The 25,985-nt window shown below is 39.6% G+C and overlaps 1 protein-coding gene across 1 annotated transcript in view; it reads right to left on the minus strand.

Moving 5' to 3' along the window:
• Window positions 1-845: 845 nt before the first annotated feature.
• The window catches only part of HTR1D (5-hydroxytryptamine receptor 1D), a 32,801-nt gene continuing 7,661 nt past the window's right edge, over window positions 846-25,985 (minus strand). The window contains exon 2 of the mRNA XM_072136869.1: window positions 846-2,983. Within this exon, the coding sequence (XP_071992970.1) occupies window positions 1,230-2,351 (1,122 nt within the window). The 5' untranslated portion in view covers window positions 2,352-2,983 and the 3' untranslated portion in view covers window positions 846-1,229. The remainder of the gene's footprint in view (window positions 2,984-25,985) is intronic.

Raw genomic sequence — 25,985 nt, forward strand, 5'->3', positions numbered from 1 at the left:
TTGGAATTTTTTTCCTGCTTCCCAGTACAAGGCATGAAATATTAAATACCATCACTATGAAGTGTAATTTGTTACGCAGAAAACAAGCCATCACAAAGCTCTTGTAAAAATGTGTAAAAATACAAAAGTTATAGATTTTTGATGATGGGGAGTGAAAAATGGAAATGAAAAAACAAAAAAGCGGTCATTGCTGCCGTGCCACAAATTCTGCACCTAAAGGGGCATTTCGATGCTGATTCAATCCACATGCTACATTTATTACTGCAACTTGAAAGAATTGTGTTGTACGCTCTATGTTAAAGGTGCAACAAAAAAAAAAGATGGTGCAGATTAATGAAGACCATGCGCCAGTATACAATAATCTGCTGCACTATGCACATTTGTGAAGCAAACTGCAACTAGTGCAGTTTGCATAACTTTTTGACCTTTTTCTACTCATTTGCATATCAGAAAAACTGCTGCAACTAAGGTACAGTGCCTCAGTGGCAGATCATTTTACGTGATATGGGGGGGGGGAGACTTTTAACCCTTTAATAGCAGGTAACTGTATATTTACCTGTATTTTATTGATATCTTGTGTGATAGAGCAACACAAATTATCAATTATTTGTGAAATAAAAACTAGACTTACGTACATACATGTGATTTTGAACAATGGTTAATGGAGTTGCCCGTCACAAATATCCCCTAATGAAATGGTTTGGCTGTGGATAAAAAGGTTGAAGGGAATGTCTTTTATAATTTCCCCTGAATAACATGGTCTCTAAATCCTGTACCTGAGCTCCAGTAGGCAGGACCAATGATATTACTGAAATCAATTCAGTGAACGCTGTGTTACTGTTCATTTTTATTTTCCAATTGTATCTGCTATGCTGATCATTGAAGATCAGCTTCATTGTGGAGAAGCTACATACATCATTCATTTGCATGCCAAATATTTTATTCCTCCTTTTACCATACCATTTTGCAATGTAGATCAGTCTCTCAAATTATGAATACCATTTAACTTTTGTTTGTGATAAAATAAATATATTTTATATTAGGAACATTACTTTCATATTTTATACATTCATGACGTATTTGTCCAAATATTAACTTAGTTTGAGTCTTAGTGACATTCCATCCAAGATATAGATGTTTAACGTCCACAAATTAAAAAGAGATTCTTAGTAGTTTATATTTGTATATCTGTGCTTTTTCATTAGTTTTAACAATTCCGGGAGCAGTTCTTAAGTAATCTTTTTGAATCTAATCAGCTTTTGGAAGGCCTGTTTGAAATCCTCATTAAAAGCTGTATAAATCACAGGGTTTATGAGAGAGTTAAAATATCCCAGCCAGGTAAAGAAGTCAAACAACAAAGGATTAAACCAGCAGGCATCTCTGCAGATAGGCAAAACCAGTGACACAACGAAGAATGGTAACCAGCATATGATGAAGGCTCCAAGAATAATTCCCAGGGTTTTTGTAGCTTTCCTCTCTCTGGCAACAGACAATCGTTTCCTTTCCAGAACACTACCTGCAAGTTTTATCTTGATGTGATTTATACATACAGGAGTTTCTCCAGGGTGGAGATTAGCAGCATTGACTGCACAAAAGGAAGACCCAGTGGATCCAGGGATTAACTGAGCAGTAGTGAACCTCTTCCCATATATAGAAGGTGGTCTGAGAATCCTTGTCCGCGCTGCTACATATATTCTCCCATATAGTATCACAAGCAGTATTGTTGGTATGTAGAAAGCTCCACAGGTTGAATATATGGTGTAGGAAATTTGATCTGTATTCACAGAACAGTCAGTCAGTTCTTCCTGAGCTTTAGTTTGTCTCCAAAAGAGTGGTGGTATGGAGATACAAATAGCTATTACCCATACAACAGATATCATAGCAGCAGCTCTTCCTGCTGTACGATGCTTGGAGTACTCCAGCGCATCTGTGATGGCCCAATATCTGTCTAAGGCAATGACACAGAGATGAAGTATTGAAGCTGTACAACAGGTAATATCAGATAACAACCAGATGTCACAAACGATCTGTCCAAATGTCCACGAGTAATTCACAGTGTATACAATACTAATAGGCATTACTAATATTGATACCAATAAATCTGTAAAAGCCAATGAACCAATTAAATAATTTGCAGGAGTATGAAGCTTGCGGGTCATATATATAGTAATAATTACAAAAATATTTGAAAGAAGAGTAGCTAAAGTTAATAATGATAAAAAGACAGAAACTGTAACTTTTACTCCAAATACAGTGGTTTCATCCCATTCCATCTTAGTTCCAGAGGAATTTGATAAGTGCTCTGGCAGAATATCTAGTTTTAGGATAAAGGATTGGTTATTAAAATTCATTTTCGACTTACAATTCTATCAACATAACCCTAATTTATAGTTTCTATAACTTTTTTACTGCATATCTCTATTATAATTTACCTGTATACTTTATAGATTAAATAAATATTTTTTGTTTTAAAAATATTATTTTGTGTTGTCATAAATAATTTTAGAAATCTCTGAGTAGTGGCAAGTTTATCCTTTATGAAGCCATTATTTAAAAATAATTTATCAAGTTATTTATAATTTAGTTTAGGTAAAATACACGTTCTACATTTTGTTATTTTTTTATTATAAATACATATTGCATTTAGGAAGTATATTTAAACTGGGATCTTTGGCAAATTTGTATTTTCATTTAATATGTATTTAGTACAAATATCTCATTGGAGAATTGCCTGATGTTAAACGATAATGCTTTTTGAACATTTGACTTTGAACTTCATCCTCTTCAAATGCTATTTGGCCTGATTCAACAACCTTGTTATGTAGTTCATCTTGTTCCAAGGTGACTTCAAAGCATGCCATCATTGATGGTTTTACAGATTTAATTTAATTAGAATTCATAAATATTTGAAATGGATTTTGATGGAAGTTTACACTTTTTGAAATGGGCTAGAAGTAACTTGAAGAAATCCAAGCTTTGTATCCTAGAAAGGAAAACAAGAAAATAAATTGTTAAAGAATTGAAGCCAATTGGGATTTCATTGGAAAAACAACATGTAAATGTAGCATTGTAAATAATCTAGTCTTAAAAGGGTATTCATTTACAGGAAGACAAGATTATTAAATATACTCAGGATGACAAAATAAAACATTCTCTAATTCACTGTTATTAACAAAAAATATAGCATTTCACAGTTATAATTTTTCTATTTCTCTATCAGTCCTGGTCTTTACAATTTTGGCTGTCCCGGGATATCTTAATATATGAATATGGTTGGATTCTTCTCTTGAACAGCTTTTCTTGTCTGCACTTTGCAATGCTGTCTGCATCCTTCCCTTCCCGCCTGCATTACAAGACCAGCTTAGACACAGGTACTTCCTGTCGGCAAGCAGGAGTGTGCAGAGACTTACTCTACTTGCTACAGGCAAGATAATTTGCTGTAGATCTTTATAGCAGAGCTGACTGTGGGGCACATTTACGAAAAACAGTGCAAACTGCACTGTGTACAGTTTGCCTTTGTAGTGTGCAGAGGGCACCAGTTTCATGATTTGTGGTGCACGTTCTTCATGAATCTGGTGCTTACTGCACTGCCACGACGAGCGCACCACTTTTTTTTTGGTGTATAATTAGCATGGGACGTGCAACACACTTCAGAACCAGGGTCACAAACAAAGAAACATAAACAAAGATTTCTCTAGGGCACTAGGGCACAAAGATCCGGCAGGGATCACAGGAAGAGGCAGGATTAAATAGATTTACCTGAAATGGCCAGCGCCAATTAGTGGCCCGCTGGCCCTTTAAATCTGCAGAAGTTGGTGCGCGCGTGCCCTAGGAGTCGGGGACGCGCATGCACGGCCGAGGATGATGGAGCAGCGGCAGCCAGAACTGAAGAAGCCAGGCAGGAGCCGGGACCCCTAAGTCGTGCTTGCGGTGCGCAGGCGAGGGGCGAGAGGCACGGGTGATCCGCGATATGGATCTGAGTATACTAATATGTATAGTTTTTAAGTGGGAAGGGGGCCCATTTAGAAGCCCGCTATAGGGCCCTGTCGCTCCTAGTTATGTCCCTGTAGTATATTATAGTATGGTATATGGTATGTAGTTTATGTATATGTAGTATATGTAGTTTATGGTTTATGGTATGTGGTTTATAGTACAACTATGTTAGTACTATAGTAGGAAGAGATACCTTATGGCCCCTCTGAACCTCCTGGGTCTGGGATTAGGATCATGGACACAGTGCTTTTCAGAACACCACAGCTCCTCCTCCCGAGGAAGATGGGAGACATACTCAAATGGACACTTAAAGCTTATTGTAAGGTCATCATTATAAGAGTCTCGGGAAAAACCACAAAAAAAAAATCAATTTAAAACGATTTCCATTACTTCATTACTTTCTAATTGTTGAATGGGAAACAATATTGTTAGAAACCACAAAAGAATGCCTAACCCCATGACGGTACATATTGACAAGGAGGTTATATGATTGCTTGAGAAATGTCTGGAGCCTGGGAGCCAGTATTTAACCAAAATACAATGTGCATTTATTAAATAGGGAAGTTCCCTACAGTAAATCATAAGGCATTAAGCAACAAGAAACATATTGAATCACCGTATCAATACTTATTTGATTTCATAATGCATTTGTGCTAAGGAAATCCATCGCAAGCCGTTATCAAACTTGACCACTTGAGGGAGCTTTTGTACAATGATCTAATTGCAACAAAAAATGCTATTGCTTTTTTAATCAGTTGTGAATTGGCAGGTGATGTTACATAGAAATATCAAGGACAACTGTATCAGAAAAATACAAAATGACAACAAATGAATCAAACTGTCTTCAGCAAATTTTCTATGTTTTTCTGGCATTATATTTCTAAAACTGTTGTAAGAATGTGTCATTACTAAAAACCTTCCACAATCAATTCAAACTATTTGAATTATATAAATGTAAAATATGGAGCACACCACCCAAATGCAGAATGCAGGGTAAAATATTTAACAGAATCAGAAAACATGTACAGCCTCCAAAACACACAAGAAATGATGTAATAGCCAAAAAAATCATAATTTTTGTGATTTGTACCAGCATTTGAGATTGGACCTGGGCAAAATGAAACAACTAATGAAACAATGATGATACTTAGGGCTGGACTAAGGTTAGTGGAGTATCCTGGGCATAAAATATGGTAGTGGTACCTTAACTGAGGCATTTTCTCCAGCTGCATGATTGTCTGCAGTTGCCACCCTCCAAAGACCATAACAAAGCATGTCGGCCAAAATAATTAGATGTTTTACATAAAGATCTAAGAAGACATTTTAATTGTTCTCAAATTTACCTTGAACACTTCATTCATTCCAAAGTGAACTGTGATCACTGACATCAGAGAAAAGAAACAGAGAGAGCCACTATAATCATGTGACCTCTAGTTTATAATTATTTATATATGCATACTCATGAACTGGGCGCTTTATTTTATCTTTTTCCGTGTCCACATTTGAAAATGTAATGTTATTTGTATATTTTTTAACCCCTTCACGCTGCGCGCCGTACTAGTACGGCGCGGCGGGAAGTGACTTCCCGACGCGCGCCGTAGTACTACGGCGCGCGATGTACCGATCACCGTGTCTGCATACACGGTGATCGCGGCAAGATGGCGGCTGTCCCTGACAGCCAGCCACCTTGCCTCGTGGACCAGAGGGGTTTCGTCGCACCCCCCGGTTCACGATCGATGCTATCGGCTGGTCAGTTCAGACCAGCCGATAGCGCTGGAAAGGTGCATGTCACAGCTATTACCGATCGCCGTGTCTAGAGACACGGCGATCGGGACAAGATGGCGGCTGTCCCTGACACCCGAAATCTTGCCTCGTGGTACAGAGGGGTTTCGCCCCCCCCCCTCGTCCACGATCGCTGCTATTGGCTGATCGATGCGACCGACCAATAGCAGCAGTATACATCACCAGGGGGTCATGCTAGTTAACACAGGATGATGATTGGTGCAATCGGATTTCAGGTGGGAGGTTCAAATTAGTGATCACTGTTCTGCACGTCTCATTCTAGTGTGAGACAGCGTGCAGAACAGTGTATATCACCCACCTGTGTTGCTGGACCCTCTAGAATTGCTGGCTGGCACCTTTCTGGGCACCACCAGTGTGATCCTCAATTGCTGCTGTGACTACTTCAGTAAGATCTCACTTTTGTGTGATCTTATTTTTTTTTTTTTTGTGTGATCCCTAATTTCCCTACATCAATCCCTGTTCCTGATCCCTTCCACCCCTTCCCTGTGTGCGTCCTGCGACGCCGAGCACGTGTGCTCATTTTTTGGTCGCAGTTTATACAGGAGGGGTTTTTTTTTGTTTTTTGCTCAGTTTTGTGTGTCCTGTGACCGCCAAGTGCAGATCGGTGACACACATCACTGGTTGGCACTTGTGCTTGCACAGTGCCAATTTTTTACTGCTGCTTTTTTTTTTAATAGTTTTTGCACACACAATCCATCTTGTGAGTGCGCTGCGGCAACCGAGCGCTGATCAGTAGTATCTTACTGTTCAGCACTTGCTCCTTTTTTTGTCGCTTTTTTTTTTATTGTAAAAAAGAGGTGTTTTTTCAAAAATAATTCTTGCGCACACAATCCATCTTGTGAGTGCGCTGCGACAACCGAGCGCTGATCAGTAGCATCTTACTGCTCAGCACTTGCTCCTTTTTTTGTCGCTTTTTTTTTGTTGTAAATTTTTTTTTTCCTGTAGTAAAAGTTCTAGTTACGGTTACGGTCTATTCTTTCATCGCCCCACACGTGTTGAAGCCCAACATACACACCCCCTTGAATAAAGTTTACACGTGTTAAAAGCACAACATTTATACACGCCCCAACCCCACCCCAATAAAAATGTCCAATACATCCCAAAGATCTTTTTCAGCAATGGAGGCTTATGCCTTCCTTGCCGAGACTGATTCAGAAGGGGAGGATGCCCCATTTCTTTATTTTTCATCCTCCTCCTCCTACTGCCCTTCCTCTTCCTCTGGTGATGAGGGGCCCTCAAGAAGGCGCCCCAGGACCACTGCCGAGCATGTTCCCCAGTGATTCATCATGGAACCCACCCCCTGAAAATTATGTGCCCCAAATTCCTGAGTTCGTGGGCAGCTCAGGAATTCATTTTGACACTGATGGCCTCACTGAAATTGATTTTTTCAAATTCTTTTTCTCTGAGGACCTCCTAAATCTCATGGTGTCACAGACAAATTTATATGCCCAACAATTTTTTGCACTAAACCCCAATTCATCATTTTCTAGGTGGACCCCTGTAGATGCAGTAGAGATAATGAAGTTTTGGGGTCTTGTGCTCCACATGGGCATTGTTAAAAAACCAGAGGTTAGGCAGTATTGGAGTACTGATGTTTTCTACAGTACTCCAATTTACCGCACCGTAATGACATGGCCACGCTTTGAGGCAATTCTTAAATTTTTGCATTACAACGATAATGCACAATGTCCACCTCAAAGTGACCCATCATTTGACCGGCTATATAAAATTCGGCCAATCCTCGACCATTTTGGCACAAAGTTTGCCGAGGCATACACCCCTTTACAAAACATCTGTGTAGACGAGTCACTGGTACATTTCAAAGGCAGGTTAAAATTCCGCCAGTACCTGCCCAGCAAGAGGGCCAGGTACGGAATTAAAATGTACAAGTTGTGTGAGAGTACCACAGGGTACACCCATAGGTTTAGGATTTATGAGGGTAAAGACACCCGAATTAGCCCTCCAGAATGCCCCCCTGTCCTAGGAGTTACAGGGAAGCTTGTGTGGGATTTGGTGCACCCACTTCTGGATAAAGGTTACCACCTCTACGTGGATAACTTTTATGCCAGCATTCCACTTTTCCAATCCCTAAACTCCAGAGGTACTGTAGCGTGCGGCACTGTACGCAAAAACCAGAGAGGCCTCCCGGGATCCCTTGTTAGGCAGCCACTTAGAAAGGGGGACATAAAGGCACTCTGCAATCAGAACATGATGTTGGTAAAGTATAAGGACAAAAGGGATGTCCTTGTTCTGACCACCATTCATGGGAACTCCAGCACCCTCACCCCTGTACGAGGTACCACCACCACCACTACCCCTAAACCAGACTGCATCCTGGCTTACAATAAATACATGGGTGGGGTTGATCTGTCAGATCAAGTGCTGAAGCCGTACAGTGCTCTACGGAAAACAAAGATATGGTACAAAAAGCTGGCTGTGTACATTGTACAGATGGCACTGTACAACTCTTACGTGCTGTTCCAATGTGCAGGCCATGCTGTATCATTCCTCCATTTTCAAGAGGTGGTGATTAAGGCATTAGTATTTGGACAGGAAGGACAGGTCCCCAGTACCTCTGGATTAGATGTCCCCCGTGTTGTGCCAGGGCAACATTTTCCCGCTGCATCTAAAGGAAGGACTCAGAAAAGATGCAGAGTTTGTTCCAAAAGAGGGGTTAGGAAAGACACTATATACCATTGCGAAACCTGCCCTGAGAAACCTGGCCTCTGCATGAAGGAGTGTTTCAGGATATACCATACAACTCCTGAGTAATAAAATTTTAATAAAAATTCTTGGGCATCCATAGCACATTATATTGGGAAAACCACCTGTATGTTCAAAATGCTCACTACACCACTTGCATTACACTACACCACATATTACACCTTGCTCAATTCTTCAAGGGGTCACTTTTTAGGTTTTACTCCGTTTTGTACCACTAGGGCTCTCCAAATGCATCCTGACACATGTAAAGGATTTCTGGGTTCTAAAAGACCAACATCACTCTTTTCCTCTACTTTGCACCCAAATCACATTTAATATGAACATGTGGGGCAATTCTACATTTGGGAGAAATAGTCTTACAAATGTGGGGGTATTGTTTCATCTTTTATCCCTTGTGGCTTAGAATAATTTGGGGTAAAATTGACTTTTTGGGGAAAATTTTCACCTTTTTCCTTTTGGGGTCTAATTGGATCATACACCTTTAGGGGTACATACACATATTACACCTTGAAACATTTTCCAAGGGTGTATTTTCCAAAATTGGGGTCACTTGTTGGGGTTCTCTTCTGTTTTGGTAACACTAGGGCTCTCCAAATGCACTCTGACCCATGTATAAGATTTCTGGGTTCTAAAAGACACACATCCCCCATTCCCTCTACATCATACCCATACCTTTTATCTGCACATGTGTGGCGATTCTATATCCAGGAGAAATATGGTTACACGTTTTGTGGGGTTGTTTCATCTTTTGACACTTGTGGCTTAGAATAATTTGGGGTAAAAGGGACTTTTTTGGGAAAACTTTCACCTTTTTCCTTTTGGGGTCTAATTGGATCATACACCTTTAGGGGTACATACACATATTACACCTTGAAACATTTTCCAAGGGTGTATTTTCCAAAATTGGGGTCACTTGTTGGGGTTCTCTTCTGTTTTGGTAACACTAGGGCTCTCCAAATGCACTCTGACCCATGTATAAGATTTCTGGGTTCTAAAAGACACACATCCCCCATTCCCTCTACATCATACCCATACCTTTTATCTGCACATGTGTGGCGATTCTATATCCAGGAGAAATATGGTTACACATTTTGTGGGGTTGTTTCATCTTTTGACACTTGTGGCTTAGAATAATTTGGGGTAAAATTGACTTTTTTGGGAAAATTTTCACCTTTTTCCTTTTGGGGTCTAATTGGATCATACACCTTTAGGGGTACATACACATATTACACCTTGAAACATTTTCCAAGGGTGTATTTTCCAAAATTGGGGTCACTTGTTGGGGTTCTCTTCTGTTTTGGTAACACTAGGGCTCTCCAAATGCACTCTGACCCATGTATAAGATTTCTGGGTTCTAAAAGACACACATCCCCCATTCCCTCTACATCATACCCATACCTTTTATCTGCACATGTGTGGCGATTCTATATCCAGGAGAAATATGGTTACACATTTTGTGGGGTTGTTTCATCTTTTGACACTTGTGGCTTAGAATAATTTGGGGTAAAAGTGACTTTTTTGGGAAAATTTTCACCTTTTTCCTTTTGGGGTCTAATTGGATCATACACCTTTAGGGGTACATACACATATTACACCTTGAAACATTTTCCAAGGGTGTATTTTCCAAAATTGGGGTCACTTGTTGGGGTTCTCTTCTGTTTTGGTAACACTAGGGCTCTCCAAATGCACTCTGACCCATGTATAAGATTTCTGGGTTCTAAAAGACACACATCCCCCATTCCCTCTACATCATACCCATACCTTTTATCTGCACATGTGTGGCGATTCTATATCCAGGAGAAATATGGTTACACATTTTGTGGGGTTGTTTCATCTTTTGACACTTGTGGCTTAGAATAATTTGGGGTAAAAGTGACTTTTTTGGGAAAATTTTCACCTTTTTCCTTTTGGGGTCTAATTGGATCATACACCTTTAGGGGTACATACACATATTACACCTTGAAACATTTTCCAAGGGTGTATTTTCCAAAATTGGGGTCACTTGTTGGGGTTCTCTTCTGTTTTAGTAAAACTAGGGCTCTCCAAATGCACTCTGACCCATATATAAGATTTCTGGGTTCTAAAAGACACACATCCCCCATTCCCTCTACATCGTACCCATACAACATTTTATCTGCACATGTGGGGCAATTCTACATCCAGGAGAAATAGTTGTACACATTTTGTGGGATTGTTTCATCTTTTGACACTTTTGGCTTAGAATAATTTGGGGTAAAAGTGACTTTTTGGGGAACATTTTCACCTTTTTCCTTTTTGGGGTCTGACTGGATCATACACCTTTGGGGGTACATACACATATTACAGCTTGCTAAATTCTCCAAGGGGTTTACTTTCCAAAATGGTGTCACTTGTTGGGGTTCCCTTCTGTTTTATACCACTAGGGCTCTCCAAATGCACCCTAACCCATGTATACGATTTCTGTCAAATTTGGCTTCTAAAAGACACACATCCCTCTTTCCCTTCTGAGCCCTACTGTGTACCCATACAACATTTTATCTGCACATGTGGGGCAATTCTACATCCAGGAGAAATAGTTGTACACATTTTGTGGGATTGTTTCATCTTTTGACACTTGTGGCTTAGAATAATTTGGGGTAAAAGTGACTTTTTGGGGAACATTTTCACCTTTTTCCTTTTTGGGGTCTGATTGGATCATACACCTTTAGGGGTACATACACATATTACACCTTGCTAAATTCTCCAAGGGGTTTGCTTTCCAAAATGGTGTCACTTGTTGGGGTTCCCCTCTGTTTTGTACCACTAGGGCTCTCCAAATGCACCCTAACCCATGTATAAGATTTCTGTCAAATTTGGCTTCTAAAAGACACACATCCCTCTTTCCCTTCTGAGCCCTACTGTGTACCCATACAACATTTTATCTGCACATGTGGGGCAATTCTACATCCAGGAGAAATAGTTGTACACATTTTGTGGGATTGTTTCATCTTTTGACACTTGTGGCTTAGAATAATTTGGGGTAAAAGTGACTTTTTGGGGAAAATTTTCACCTTTTTCCTTTTTGGGGTCTGATTGGCTCATACACCTTTAGGGGTACATACACATATTACACCTTGCTAAATTCTCCAAGGGGTTTGCTTTCCAAAATGGTGACACTTGTTGGGGTTCCCCTCTGTTTTGTACCACTAGGGCTCTCCAAATGCACCCTAACCCATGTATACGATTTCTGTCAAATTTGGCTTCTAAAAGACACACATCCCTCTTTCCCTTCTGAGCCCTACTGTGTACCCATACAACATTTTATCTGCAAATGTGGGGCAATTCTACATCCAGGAGAAATAGTTGTACACATTTTGTGGGATTGTTTCATCTTTTGACACTTGTGGCTTAGAATAATTTGGGGTAAAAGTGACTTTTTGGGGAAAATTTTCACCTTTTTCCTTTTTGGGGTCTGATTGGATCATACACCTTTAGGGGTACATACACATATTACACCTTGCTAAATTCTCCAAGGGGTGTACTTTCCAAAATGGTGTCACTTGTTGGGGTTCCCCTCTGTTTTGTACCACTAGGGCTCTCCAATTGTATCCTGACACATGGAAAGTATTTCAATAAAATTTGTTCTCTAAAAACTGAACAGCGCTGTTTCCCTACCAAGTGCCACCCTGTGCCCGTACAGCAGTGTATATTGACACAGTGGGTATTGGAATACTCAGGAGGAATTGAACCAAACATTTTGAGATGCATTTTCCTTTTTAACCCCTTGTGAAGGCGCAAAATTTAGTGTTCAATGAATATATTGTTAAAAAAAATTAGATTTCCGTAATTTCACGTTCATTTATTTTTCACGCTCGTGAAATGCTCAAAGGGTTAACTAACTTTCCAAAGGTTGTTTTGAATATTTTGAGGGGTGCAGTTTCTAAAATGGTATCACTTGTGGGGGGAGTACTATCATAAAGTCCTTAAAAAGTGATTTCTAACTAACTTGGTCACTGCAAAAATAGGTTTTGACGATTTTTGTGAAAATCAGAAAAATAGCACCTAACGTTATAAGCCTCCTCACATCCAAAAAAAAGGAAATAATGTTTGAAAAATGATGCCAAGTTATAGCAGATATATGGAAAATGTTAGTTATCAAGTTATTTTGGTGATATGACCAACTTTCCAAAAAGTGTAAATTTTTGAATTTGGAAAACATCATTTTTTTCAAAATTTTGACCAAATTTCCATTTTTTTTATAAATAAATACTAAACATATTGCCTTAATTTATCCACTTACATGAAGTACAATGTGTCACGAAAAAACAATCTCAAAATCATCCAGATATATTAAAATGTTCCAAAGTTATTACCAGATAAACTGACACATGTCAGATTTCAAAAAAAGGGCCGTGTCAGGAAGGTGCAAAATGGCCAAGTCGTTAAGGGGTTAAATATGATATGTGAGTTTGTCATCTTTGGTCAAAGATTTATCATTGGATATCCAAGACTTTTTTTGCATAAAAAAGTAGCATAATGCCTTTGGGGTCAAAACGTTGCAAGGATCATTTCATGCCATTCAAACAAAAGTGCACTAACCAACAAATTTATTATTGGATTATTATAAAAAATTGCAAAGCCATTCCAGTCCTCCCTTTCAGGGTGTATGAAACACTCCAGTCTCAAACGTTCAAAAACTGCAACTTCTTATAAGACTTTTTTAATTAGCAAAACCACTTAGAAGTAAGTGGCATAGAAGTAAAACTCTGCTGATTTATTTAAGAGTCACATTTATTTGACGGCCAGCTGAGCAGCAAAGACAGACTTTAAAAAGAACCTGACATTTAAATTAACCCACCCAAAATAAATACTTCATTAAAAACTATAATTCTTTAATTTCATGTGATCAGATGCATACATGACATAGACATTGCAAATGTAACTGGTAAAGGACCTTAGATGACATCACATGGTGGTGATGGTCACTCGACATTAAGTACTGAAAGCTGAGAAGAGGCATGGCACATGGGGAGGAGTAGATGGGAGGAGCTGGCCAAGCAAGACAAGCCCCTTCTCATGCCAATATAAACATAAACTTGATTTATGTAAAGGAAAAATGTTTTAGATAAATGAACTGTGTCAGTTGACTAATAGGGCTCTATAGAAACCTGTCACTTGTTTTATTTGTATAAATGTGGAGACAGATTCCTTGTAAGTAATTGCAAGATCTAATGATAAATCTAATGATAAATAGAGTACAGTTTTTTTTTTTCAATGCCAAAATACAAAAATAGCAAATATAAATGCAATGCATTACAAATCAAATTTCATTTCAATAATTCTTACAAAGACTTTATCTTTACTAGACTTTACCTTCACACCCTACATCCCAACCTCCCCTCCTGGTTGGCCAAGCAGAGAAAAAGTGTGGAAAAAAACACCCCCTACCAACCAGATCTTCCTCGAAATATGAAGACACCTACAGTGGTAATAACTTATTTTTTCCCGGGCTTTAATCTTACTGATCAGAGCTAACCAATCCAGAAGCAGGGACTTTGTGAGCAATCCCATCTTCTAGCAATTCCTAATCTGACCAGTAAAATAGTTTACTAAGAGCAAAATAGCACCTGTCCAAAAAGCCACTTTTTTGCCATTTTGCAAAAACATTTTTACACATAAAATTTTTAATAAAAAGCGATCAAAAGGTCATACAGTCCCCAAAATGTTATTAATATAAATGTCATATTAATTTTCATTAATATGAAAATTAGAACAATTTTTTTGTACAAAAGATGAAAAATGTTTAACCCCTTCCCGCCGCAGCCCTTTTTGATTTTTGCGTTTTCATTTTTCACTCCCCACATTCAAAAATCTGTAACTTTTTTATTTTTCCATGTACAGAGCTGTGTGATGGCTTATTTTCTGTGCAACAAATTACACTTCAAAATGGTGGTATTTAATATTGCATGCCGTGTACTGGGAAGCGGGAAAAAAATTCCAAATGCAGTGAAATTGGTAAAAAAACGCATTTGTGTCGTATTCTTGTGGGCTTGGATTTTACGGATTTCACTGTGTGCCCCAAATGACATGTCTACTTTATTCTTTGGGTCGGTATGATTACGGGGATACCAAATTTGTATAGGTTTTATAATGTTTTCATACATTTAAAAAAATTAAAACCTCCTGTACAAAATTTTTTGGGGGGATTTTGCCATCTTCTGGCGGTAATAACTAATTTTGATGACGTTTACAATGTTATAATAACCGGGACCCGACATGTGACGTACTATTACGTCACATGTCAGTAAGGGGTTAAATCTACTCCAACATAATAAAACCTATATAAATGTGGCATCTCTGTGATTGTACCGACCTAAAGAATAAAAAAAGAGTTGTCATCTGGAGAGAACAGCAAGTGCTGTAAAAACAGGTCCCAAAAGACCACAATTGGAATTTCTTTCAGCTTCCTGGCACTAGGAAGTCCAATTTGTTATGCAGAAAACATGCCCTCACAAAGCTTTACAGCTCTGTAAATGGAAAAATTAGAAAGTTATGGAATTTTGAAAGTGGGAAGTGAAATGCAATAATGAAAAAGGGCTGTGTTCTTAAGAGGTTAAGTTACATCTGGTAAACTAAAAGCAGAATAGCAGGGCACTGAGGGGTATTGAGGATGGGGACAGGGGGTTTATGAGAAAATGTCAAGTATTCAACACTTTAGCTGCTACCTCGTCCGGGTGAAGGTTTAGAAGAGGAGGATGCAAGAAGGGGGCATGGACCTCCTGCTGCTGCCACACAGAGAGAAGCAAGTGAAGAGGGTCAGCTGCCAGTAGTGGTAGTGGAGAGAACATCACTCTCTGCACTGCTGCTCGTTTTATCTTCATCCATGCCCAGAGAAACACTGGATCTCACAGGATGTGGCAGCATCCTGTGCCTGGCCGGAGCTCCAGTGGTAAAACTGACATTGGGGGACCATGGCACTCTACGGACAGAGAGGGATCTGCCTCCTAGAGGTGTTGATGGGGGAGGTGACGGGCTGTGCTCCAGACAACACAGACAGGGAACTGGAGATAGTAGACGCTGTAACTCGCCTCCTGGCTTCAGTGTATCATGACCAGGATGGAGGTAGGACTCGTGGTGGGTCAACCCCAGCTATTTTGGGACACTGTGGGCTTATTTGGGGTATTCTCTTAACCACCTAGGTTGGTGGGACAGAGATGAAAAACCGGGACTGTCCCGCCGAATCTGGGACGGTTGGGAGCTATAAATATACAATATATGGTTATTGCCTAAACCATAAGTTATTACAACTCAAACTACATTATGAGGGGGACCTGCCATATACTGTAGTCAGGTTCGAACTAGCCCACAGGTGAACAGATAAATCCTTCAGTGGTTGCCAAGTTAAGTTGGCCTAGGTAGGTGTTTTCTCACTGGGGAGAAGGATTTATGTGTTCTCAGTGGAGACTTGTTTGTTGTCACAAGGGGATGGAAGGCTTCTCAGTGAGAAGAGGAGTCTTTTGTGTTGTTAGTTAAGGAGGGGGCTTGTTAAGGAGGGGAGATATGTTTGAGGTTAGGGCGGGTCCTTACTTCAAAGCACAGATTTTAGCAAAGTTTTAAATTTAAAATGGCATAGTACTTTCTATGGAGAAATATTTTCATACATAAGATTGGTGATTTCATTATGGATGCAGCAAATGAATATTTAGAAAACACATCCACAAATGCACACCTCTGTAGTTGCAATTAAAATGTGTATAACTTTGGAGAGTTATTTTGGATCATTCCTCCCTGTAAATGTGTGGGATGATCAATATTTCAGAGTCTTCTTAAAATCTGTGTAGGGTATGTTGTGTGCCAGATTCAGAATTTCTGTTGCACATTCTTCATGAATCTGGCGTCCTCTGCAATGCTCCAACAGAGTGCACCACTTTTTTTTGGTGCAAGTTTAATATGGGATGCGCAACACATTACTGTCAGACATGCATGAGAAATATGGTACATGGTGGTACTTTGCACAAGAATGCTCCTTTCAGTGCAGTATAGTGCATCTGCGACACAGATGAGTCCCATCAGACGCTTCTTACATTATTTACATTTGCAAGCATTTTGCACTGAAAAGAATGTGCAAAGTCAGACAGAAAAGTGACACAAGGCCTTTAACAGATCTGGGCCAGTGACTTGGGTTTAGATGAAACAAATATTCTTCTTATTTTGACAGTTATTTAAATAAATTACTTGACTGCTTTGAATGTACCACAAGAGCTAATGTTTTTATTGCTAAAATATTTTGTACTGAACCTTTTGATCAGTTTTATTGACCTCGCAGGGGAAAGATGATTGAAACCATAATGGTGGCCCACATGCATTTTTTTGTTTCAGTATTTAGCATTATGTTTTTAATTAAATGTCTTCTTGGGTGGGTTAGACTTTTTTACCCTTTTAAGTAAACTACCTAGAAACTGCAACTGTTTGTTCATTTGTTCATTATTTGTGGTTTAATTTGAATTAGATTATTTTGAAATTGAAGTCCTTGCCAGCAACATAATATTAATAAATCAGAAATTTTATGAAACATCCGCAAAGAGATCCCAGGAATTCCAAAAGGTTCACTTACTTTCCCTTGCAAATTATGAGTATTAGATAATATTATGATGGTTTAGCCAGGTACACTTGATTGCGCTGAGTCTTTTGGCATAATTTTATAAAGGTTGTTCAAAGTTGCTGCATTATGATTCTTTTATAGAGTATTTTACAATGCAGTAAGTTCCTTTGATAAGAGACCAAATCCTGTTTTAATAATTGATAAAGTTTTTTATTGTTGTATTAAAACACTATAAACAATTATGTCTACCGGATATCCTACTTCGTTGGTTAGTGGAATTCATTTATAATAAATGTAATCCATTAGCTGTTTATATTATCGTAAAAAATATTGATACAATTTCAATTAGTGCGTAATAAAATACATGTCTACTTCATGGGGGGAACCACAGTCATAGTGGGTGCTACGGGGCCCGCAAGGTCCAGTGGCCCATGGTGCACGGGCAATTCATTATCATACGCTGGGCTGCGACACAACTTCATTACATACCTGTATAAATGATGGATGTGGACGTGCAGATTTTCTTACTAATTTGCAGAGTGCACCGAATTACTAAAGACCAACAGTGGTTAAAATGAGTGCACAGTTTTTTTTCTGGTTCACTCAGTTTAATGGGCATGCGAAACAATTATGTCAGACTTTCAACACAAATGTGGCGCCTATTGTAAATTGGCACCAGAGTGCCCCTTTAGGTGCAGAGTTTTGTGTGGCGGCAAACATAGTGCAGTCGTGGCACAAAACTGGTGCAAACACTTCATAGATACATGTACATAAATGTGTGCAAATGACTTTATACATGTATGTGTGTATGTGTAAGGCTACATCCACATGAATGTATGCCTGCCGGGATGTGAGGTGGAGGGGTGACCCCCCCCCCCTCTCCATTGCAATGCGTGGTACACACCGCCGTAACACAGGGAACGATCGACATCTCCTATCTTTTCCCCATGTACAGAGTGGTATGGTGCCATACATGTGGTGCACCGTATTGCTCCGTGCAGCCAGTACCATCCATGGGGGATGTATGTATGGCCACAAGCTTGCGGCTGTACATACATACCCCCGATGGTCGTGTGAATGCAGCCTAAGAGTGTATTAATGTGTATATTACTGTAGAACTTTGTGTGCTTATATAAGTATAAAATGTGTGTGATTTTAAAAATAGGTTATATGATTTTAATGATTTTAAAAATTAAACTCAATGCAAAAGACAAAAACACTGCAACTCTGTTATGCATTTCCTCAATTCTGCCTGAATTCTATGTGAATACTGTCCATACTGTCCACAATGACAATAGTTGGTCGCTCTCTTCTCTTGGCTACTTTAATATCTCTACCTTTACCATATGCCATCATATCTGTGGGTGACCATAAGAATAAAATGTTTGATATTGGGTAGCAGGGTAGTCATCTGCACAATAGGCACAGAATAGTGCAATAGGCACAGAAGAAACACTCTACTCAGAATGGTCGAGTACAACCTTTTTTTTGCTTATGAATGTACACTCTGCACCCATCTTGACAGAGAAGAAAACAGAAATGCAGATATTTTTATTGTACAATAATTTATTATACAAGAAAAGCTTAAATATCACACGGTAATAAGTATTCAGACCCTTTGCTCAGTATTGAGTAGAAGCTCCTTTTGAGGTAGTATAGCCTTCTTGGGAATGATGCAACAGGTTTTTCACACTTGGTTTGGGGATCCTCTGCCATTCTTCCTTGCAGATCCTCTCCAGTTGTCTCGGGTTGGATGGTGAACGTTGGTGGACAGCCATTTTCAAGTCTCTCCAGAGACACTCAATTGGATTTAGGTAAAGGCTCTGGGTGGGCCAGTCAAGAATGATCACGGTGTTGTTATGAAGCTATTGCTTTATTATTTTAACTGTGTGCTTCGTATCATTGTCTTAATAATAATAATTATTATTTATAGCTCGCACTGATTACGTAGCACTGAACAGAGCTTACCAAATCAGTACCTAGGCCCACAATCTAAGCAACCTACTCGTATGTTTTGGAGGGTGTGAGGAAACTGGAGGATCTGGAGGAAACCCACGCAAACACAGAACATACAAACTCATTGCAGATGTTGACCTGTATGGGACTTGAACCCAGGGCCCCAGCACTGCAGGGCTGTAGTGCTAATCACTGAGCCGCCATGTTGCCCTTCTTGGAAAGTGAACCATTGGCCCAGTATGGGGTCAGGAGCATTCAAGAAGAGGTTTTCATCCAAGATATCTCTGTACCATCATCTTTCCTTCAAATGCAAACAGTTGTCCTTTCCCTGCCCCCATAGCATGATGCTATTGGTGGATGGTAAACTTAATTTTAGTGACCAGAGCCAGGCGGCTGCTGCTAAAGCAAATAAAATTAGTGACATAGTTTTGCCCTTATACAAATCCCTGGTCAGACCACACATGGAATATTGTGTACAGTTTTGGGGGTTTGGGGTTATTCAGTTTAGAAAAAAGACGACTGAGGGGAGACCTCATTACAATGTACAAATACCTGAACGGACAGTACAAGGATCTCTGCAAAGATCTTTTTATAGCTAGACCTATGACCAGGACAAGGCGGCATCCTCTACGCCTAGAGGAGAGGCGATTCTACCATCAACATAGACAAAGGCTCTTTACTGTACGAGCAGTGAGACTGTGGAACTCTCTGCTGCAGGAGGTTGTTATGGCTGACTCAGTGGCGTAACTAGGAGAAGCAGGGCCCCATAGCAGGCTTCTGCATGGGGCCCCCCTTCTCACTTAAGAAATATACATATTCATATTCTCACACATGCATGTTACAATCACACATTTATACACACATATACACATCACGTATATGTTATATACATGTTATGCTGTACAGTGTGCAGCATAATAAGTATATAATGGTGCACATCCTCCACTCTTTAGTATGTCAGGTAGGATGGCGGGGCCCCCTGACATTGTGGGCCCCACTGTAGTTACGCCCCTGGGCTGACTCTATGTACATATTCAAGAGAGGCCTGGATGCCTTTAAGGAGAGCAAAAATATCACGGGTTATGGGGATAAAATATTTATTTTAATTGTTAAAGGTTGGACTTGATGGACTTTTGTACTATGATGCTATGCTGCCACCACCACTGTTGGGATTGTATTTGGCAGTTGATGAGCAGTGCCTGGTTTTCTCCACACATACGGCTTAAAGTTAACACTAAACAGTTCAATGTGTATCTCATCAGACCAGTGAATCTTATTTCTAATAGTCTGGAGTCCTTCATGTGTTTTTTTTGCAAACTGTATGCAGGCTTTCATATGTCTTGCAGTGAGGAAAGGCTTCTGTTGGCAGCCTCTGCTATAAAGCCCTGACTGGTGGAGGGATGACTTTGTGAAACTTTCTACCATCACCCTTCTGCATCTCTGGAGCTCAGTGACAGTGATCTTGGGGTTCTTCTTATCTCTCACCAAGGCACTTCGACCACAATTGCTTATTTTGGCAGGATGGCCACGTTGAAGAAGAGTTGTGGTCGTCCCAAACTTCTTCCATTAAAGGATTGAAGAGGCATCTGTGCTCTTAGGAACATTGAGTGCTGCAGAAATTCTTTTGTAACCTTGGTCAGAACTGTACCTTGCCACAATTCTGTCTCTGAGATCCTTGGGAAGTTCCTTAGGCCTCATGAATCTCATGTGCTCTGACATGCATTGTGAGCAGTGAGGTCTTATAGACCTTATATAGACAGGTGTGTGCCTTTCCTAATCAAGTCTTAATAGTATAATTAAACACAGCTGACTCCAATAAAAGAGTAGAGTCATCTCAAGGAGGATCAGAAGGAAATGGGCAGCATGTGAGTTAAATATAACTGTCAAAGCATAGGGTCTATAATAATAATAATAATAATAATAATCTTTATTTATATAGCGCCATCAAATTACGTAGCGCTTTACAAATCATAGGGGACATATACAACTATATTACATTACAAAGAACAAACAGTTATATAGAACAATAGGAGTGATGGCCCTGCTCACAAGAGCTTACAGACTATGAGGATGAGGGGGTGACACAAGAGGTTGTATAATGGTCCAGCCATTCTTTATAAGGGAACAATAGAAAAATAATTTAATAAATAATTTACTAAACTACGATGTTGCTGCTTGAACCAGCCATTTATTTTACTGTTTGCTGTTATGTATGTCTGTTATTTTACCCTTTTTGTAACCATTAAGCATTGTGCCTTTTTTGTAACTTTTGTAACCATTTGTAACCATTTTTTGTAAATATTTTAAATAGGGTCTGAATACTTATGGCCGCCGAATATTTAAGTTTTTCTTGTATAATAAATTAGCAAAAAAAAATTAAAATAAAAAAAAAACTTTTTTTGATCTTACTAATTGTCTGTAATGAAACGAAGACAGAAAAATTTAAAGGTGTCTTAATACTTTCCACATCCACTGTATGTTTAGAACAAAACTCATTTGAACAGCTATTTGAAGAATTTAAACTACTTCATGCTTCTACCTTTATTCATGCAACTTTGCTATATCTATAATCCCCGTAAACAGATCCATTGATTGCAATGGAAGGTGGTGGGGTTTTGCAGATAGTATTAATCAATAAGTAATAGCAAAGGGTTAATTTTCATTCTATACATTATCATGCTAAGTGACACCATTTAAATGTACTGTTTAAATACAGAGCTAAATGGGATAGAGATGTAGGCCCATTAACTGATGAACAATAGTCAGATGCCCTGAATTATTTCCTTCTCTGCCATATAGTAAGTCGCACAGGGCCTGTATGCATCTATATCATCTTTCATATTTATCTTCTATCTTCAATCTACCTATCATCTGTTTATCTCCTATTAATTTTCTTACAGACCCATATTACAGATTGCTTTACCATACTACTGCTTGTACACTACAAATTGTTATCTGTGCAGGGCTTATAGAGCCTCTTACTAATTGTGACTGTTCATAACATAGTTTTATTTTGGGGCCCCACTTTTAGTTTTGTCCAGGGCCCCACTTTGTCTAAAACCGGCCCTGGAGGTGCATAGAATCATGCTCTGCCACATGATAATGTATGCACGGCCCCTCTGTGGTCATTGCAGCCTAAAGTAAGCAGCTCCTAGTGCTTAAACAAAAACCGCAGTGTTAGAAGGATAGCGTTACCAGAAGCCTCCAGTAACGCTATCTAACACTGCGATGAAGTACAATGTAAACATTGGACCGCACGCCAAGCGGTTCGATGTATTCATGAGGGGGGCGGGGTTGAGGCATGGTAAGGGACGGTGACTGCCGCATGATGCGCGGCAGTCACTGCCGGCCTATGAAGCGAGCAGGGCGGTATTCCGGTAACGCTATCATTCAAACACTGCGGTTTATGGGTGACAGGTCCTCTTTAATGCAGTAAGTCAATATTTGCAGTGTTGACCCTTTTTCAGGACCTCTGTAATTCTCCCTGGCATGCTCTCAATCAACTTCTGGACCAAATCCTTACTGTTAGCAGTCCATTCTTGCACAATCAATGCTTGCATTTTGTCACAATTTGTTGGTTTTTGTTTGTCTACCCGTCTCTTGATGATTGACCACAAGTTCTCAATGGGATTAAGATCTGGGGAGTTTCCAGGCCATGGACCCAAAATCTCTATGTTTTGTTCCCTGAGCCATTTAGTTATCACCTTTGCTTTATGGCAAGGTGCTCCATCATGCTGGAAAAGGCATTGTTGATCACCAAACTGCTCTTGGACAGTTGGGAGAAGTTGCTCTTGGAGGACATTCTGGTACCATTCTTTATTCATGGATGTGTTTTTAGGCAAGACTGTGAGAGAGCCGATTCCCTTGGCTGAGAAGCAACCCCACACATGAATGGTTGCAGGATGCTTTACAGTTGGCATGAGATAGGACTGGTGGTATCGCTCACCTTGTCTTCTCTGAACAAGCTGTTTTCCAGATGTTCCAAACAATTGGAAAGGGGCTTCATCAGAGAAAAAGACTATACCACAGGCCTCAGCAGTCCACTCCCTGTACCTTTTGCAGAATATCAGTCTGTCCCTGATGTTTTTCTGGAGAGAAGTGGCTTCTTTGCTGCCCTCCTTGACACCAGGTCTTTCTCCAAGAGTCTCCGCCTCACAGTGCATGCAGATGCACTCACACCTGCCAGCTGCCATTCCTGAGCAAGCTCTGTACTGCTGGTAGTCCGATCCTGAAGCTGAAACACTTAAGAGACGGTCCTGGCGCTTGCTGGTCCTTCTTGGGTGCCTGGAGCCTTTTTGGTAACAATATAACCTCTATCCTTGAATTCCTTGATCATGCGATAGATTGTTGACTGAGGTGCAATCTTTCTAGCTGCGATACTCTTCCCTGTTAGTCCAGTTTTCTGCAGTGCAATGATGACTGCACGTGTTTCTTTAGAGATTACCATGGTTAACAGAAGAGAAACAATGATGCCAAGCACCAGCCTCCTTTTAAAGTATCCAGTGGTGTGATTCTTACTTAACCCCTTAACGCCGCAGCCCTTTTTAGTTTTTGCGTTTCATTTTTTACTCCCCACGTTCAAAAATCTATAACTTTTTTTATTTTTCCATGTACAGAGCTGTGTTATGGTTTATTTTCTGCGTAACAAATTACACTTCAAAATGGTGGTAATTTATATTCCATGCTGTATACTGGGAAGAGGGAAAAAATGCCAAATCCAGTGAAATTGGTAAAAAAACGTATTTGTGCCAGATTCTTGTGGGCTTGGATTTTACGGATTTCACTATATGACCCAAATGACATGTCTACTTTATTCTTTGGGTTGGTACGATTACTGGGATACCAAATTTGGATAGGTTTTATAATGTTTTCATAAGTTTTCAAAAATTAGAACCTCCTGTACAAAAAATATTTTTGCATTTTGCCTTCTCCTGGTGCTAATAACTTTTTTTATACTTTGGTGTACCGAGCCTTGGGAGGTGTTTTTCCTTGCGGATTTTGATGATGTTTACAATATTATAATTTTTCAGACTGTACAACTTTTTGATAACTTTTTATAGAATTTTTAATTTTTTAAAAAATGGTAAAAAGTTCAATTTTTGACTTTGGGCACGATTTTCCGTTACAGGCTTAAACGCAGTGATAAACCGTTATTAGATTCTGATACCTAATGTGTTTATGATTTTTACTGTTTATTTATATTTATATCAGTTCTAGGGGAAGGGGGGTGATTTGAGTTTTTAGGTTTTTTTATTATAATTTTTTTTAAAACTTTTTTTACATTTTTATTTTTACTATTTTTCAGACTTCCTAGGGTACTTTAACCATAGGTTGTCTGTACGATCCTATCATATACCGCCATACTAGAGTTTGGCAGCATATGGGAATTTTACTCCTCATTCATTACAATGTGCTGATCACGGGGAGCAACGATCATCAGAAAGATGGCAACGACAATGCACCGTTTTTTTTTTTAAGCTGACGGTGGCGATAAATGGGTGTTACTGGTAAGCCTTTGCTACAATATGCAGCAAAGACTTACCAGTTATGGAGAGGGCTCAGCCCGTGAGCCCTCTCCATGCACCCATACCCGGCATGTGACGTAGTATTACGTCACATGTCGGTAAGGGGTTAATCATGACAGATTGATCTCTAGCTCTGTCCTCATCAACACCCACACCTGTGTTAATAGAGCAAACACTGAAACGATGTTAGCTGCTCCTTTTAAGGCAGGCCTGTAATGAAGTTGAAATGTGTTTTGGGGGAAAAAGGTCATTTTCTAGGCAAATGTTGACTTTGCAATTAACTGGTGTTGTAAGGGGTATCATTTTTTGTGCCTATCATATATTTTGATCGGACATTATGGAATGTGGTGATACATGACATGTTTATGATTTTTACTGTTTATTTATATTTATATCAGTTCTAGGGAAAGGTGGTGATTTGAATTTTTTTTTTTTATTTAATTTTTTTAACTATTTTTCAGACCCTTTAGAGTACTTTAACCCTAGGTTGTCTGATTAATCCTACCATATACTGCCATACTAGAGCATGGCAGTATATGGGGATTTTGCACATCATCTATTACAATGTGAAAATCACACATTGTAATAGATAGCCTAAATCATGGCAGTGGATCACCGCTCCCCAATGATGTCACGTAGAGTGACTGGCTTGTTAATGCCATCGGCAGCTTTACCAGTGGCGATCAAAGGGTTGTTCCATTGTGCAGCAAACACTTCCTGGGTATTAAGAAGGCTCAGCCCCTGAGCCCGCTTCCTACTCCCCCCTCTGCTACAGGACGTACAGGAACATCCAAATGCAGTAAGAGGTTAAGCCCCTGAGCCCGCTTCCTACTTCCCCCTCTGCTACAGGACGTACAGGAACATCCAAATGCAGTAAGAGGTTAAGCCCCTGAGCCCGCTTCCTACTCCCCCCTCTGCTACAGGATGTACAGGAACATCCAAATGCAGTAGGAGGTTAATATTGACCATGGCATGAGAGAAAAAGTACCATACTCTTAAGTCTTTTAACGCCACAGATGTGCCTATAAGCAATCAGCTTTTGCGCGATTTTGGTCAGCTGTTTTCGTTGCACTCTCTTGGCCAAAGGCAGAATGTGTCATATGATAGCAAGTATAGCGCTACATGCTATGCTATGCTTCCATCTAACATAAATGCTAACAAAGAAACCATTATTGTTACATTTAGAGGTAATTGCTTCCTTGGGGGGACTCAGGGTTACTTGTAAAGGTTGTAAAAAAAACGCTATAAAGTTGGACAAATCAAAGCACCTAGTCTCAACCAACCAGCTTTTACACATAGAGAATTAGAGACCACAGAGAGAACTGCTTAAAATGCAGAATAAATGGCATGCAATGGGAAGAAATTGTGTTGTCTCTCATGTACAAACATAATATTGATTTATGCAAAGCTTGTTGAAACCATGT

This window comes from Engystomops pustulosus, chromosome 2 (assembly GCF_040894005.1).
Source record: "Engystomops pustulosus chromosome 2, aEngPut4.maternal, whole genome shotgun sequence".
Lineage (NCBI taxonomy): Eukaryota > Metazoa > Chordata > Amphibia > Anura > Leptodactylidae > Engystomops > Engystomops pustulosus.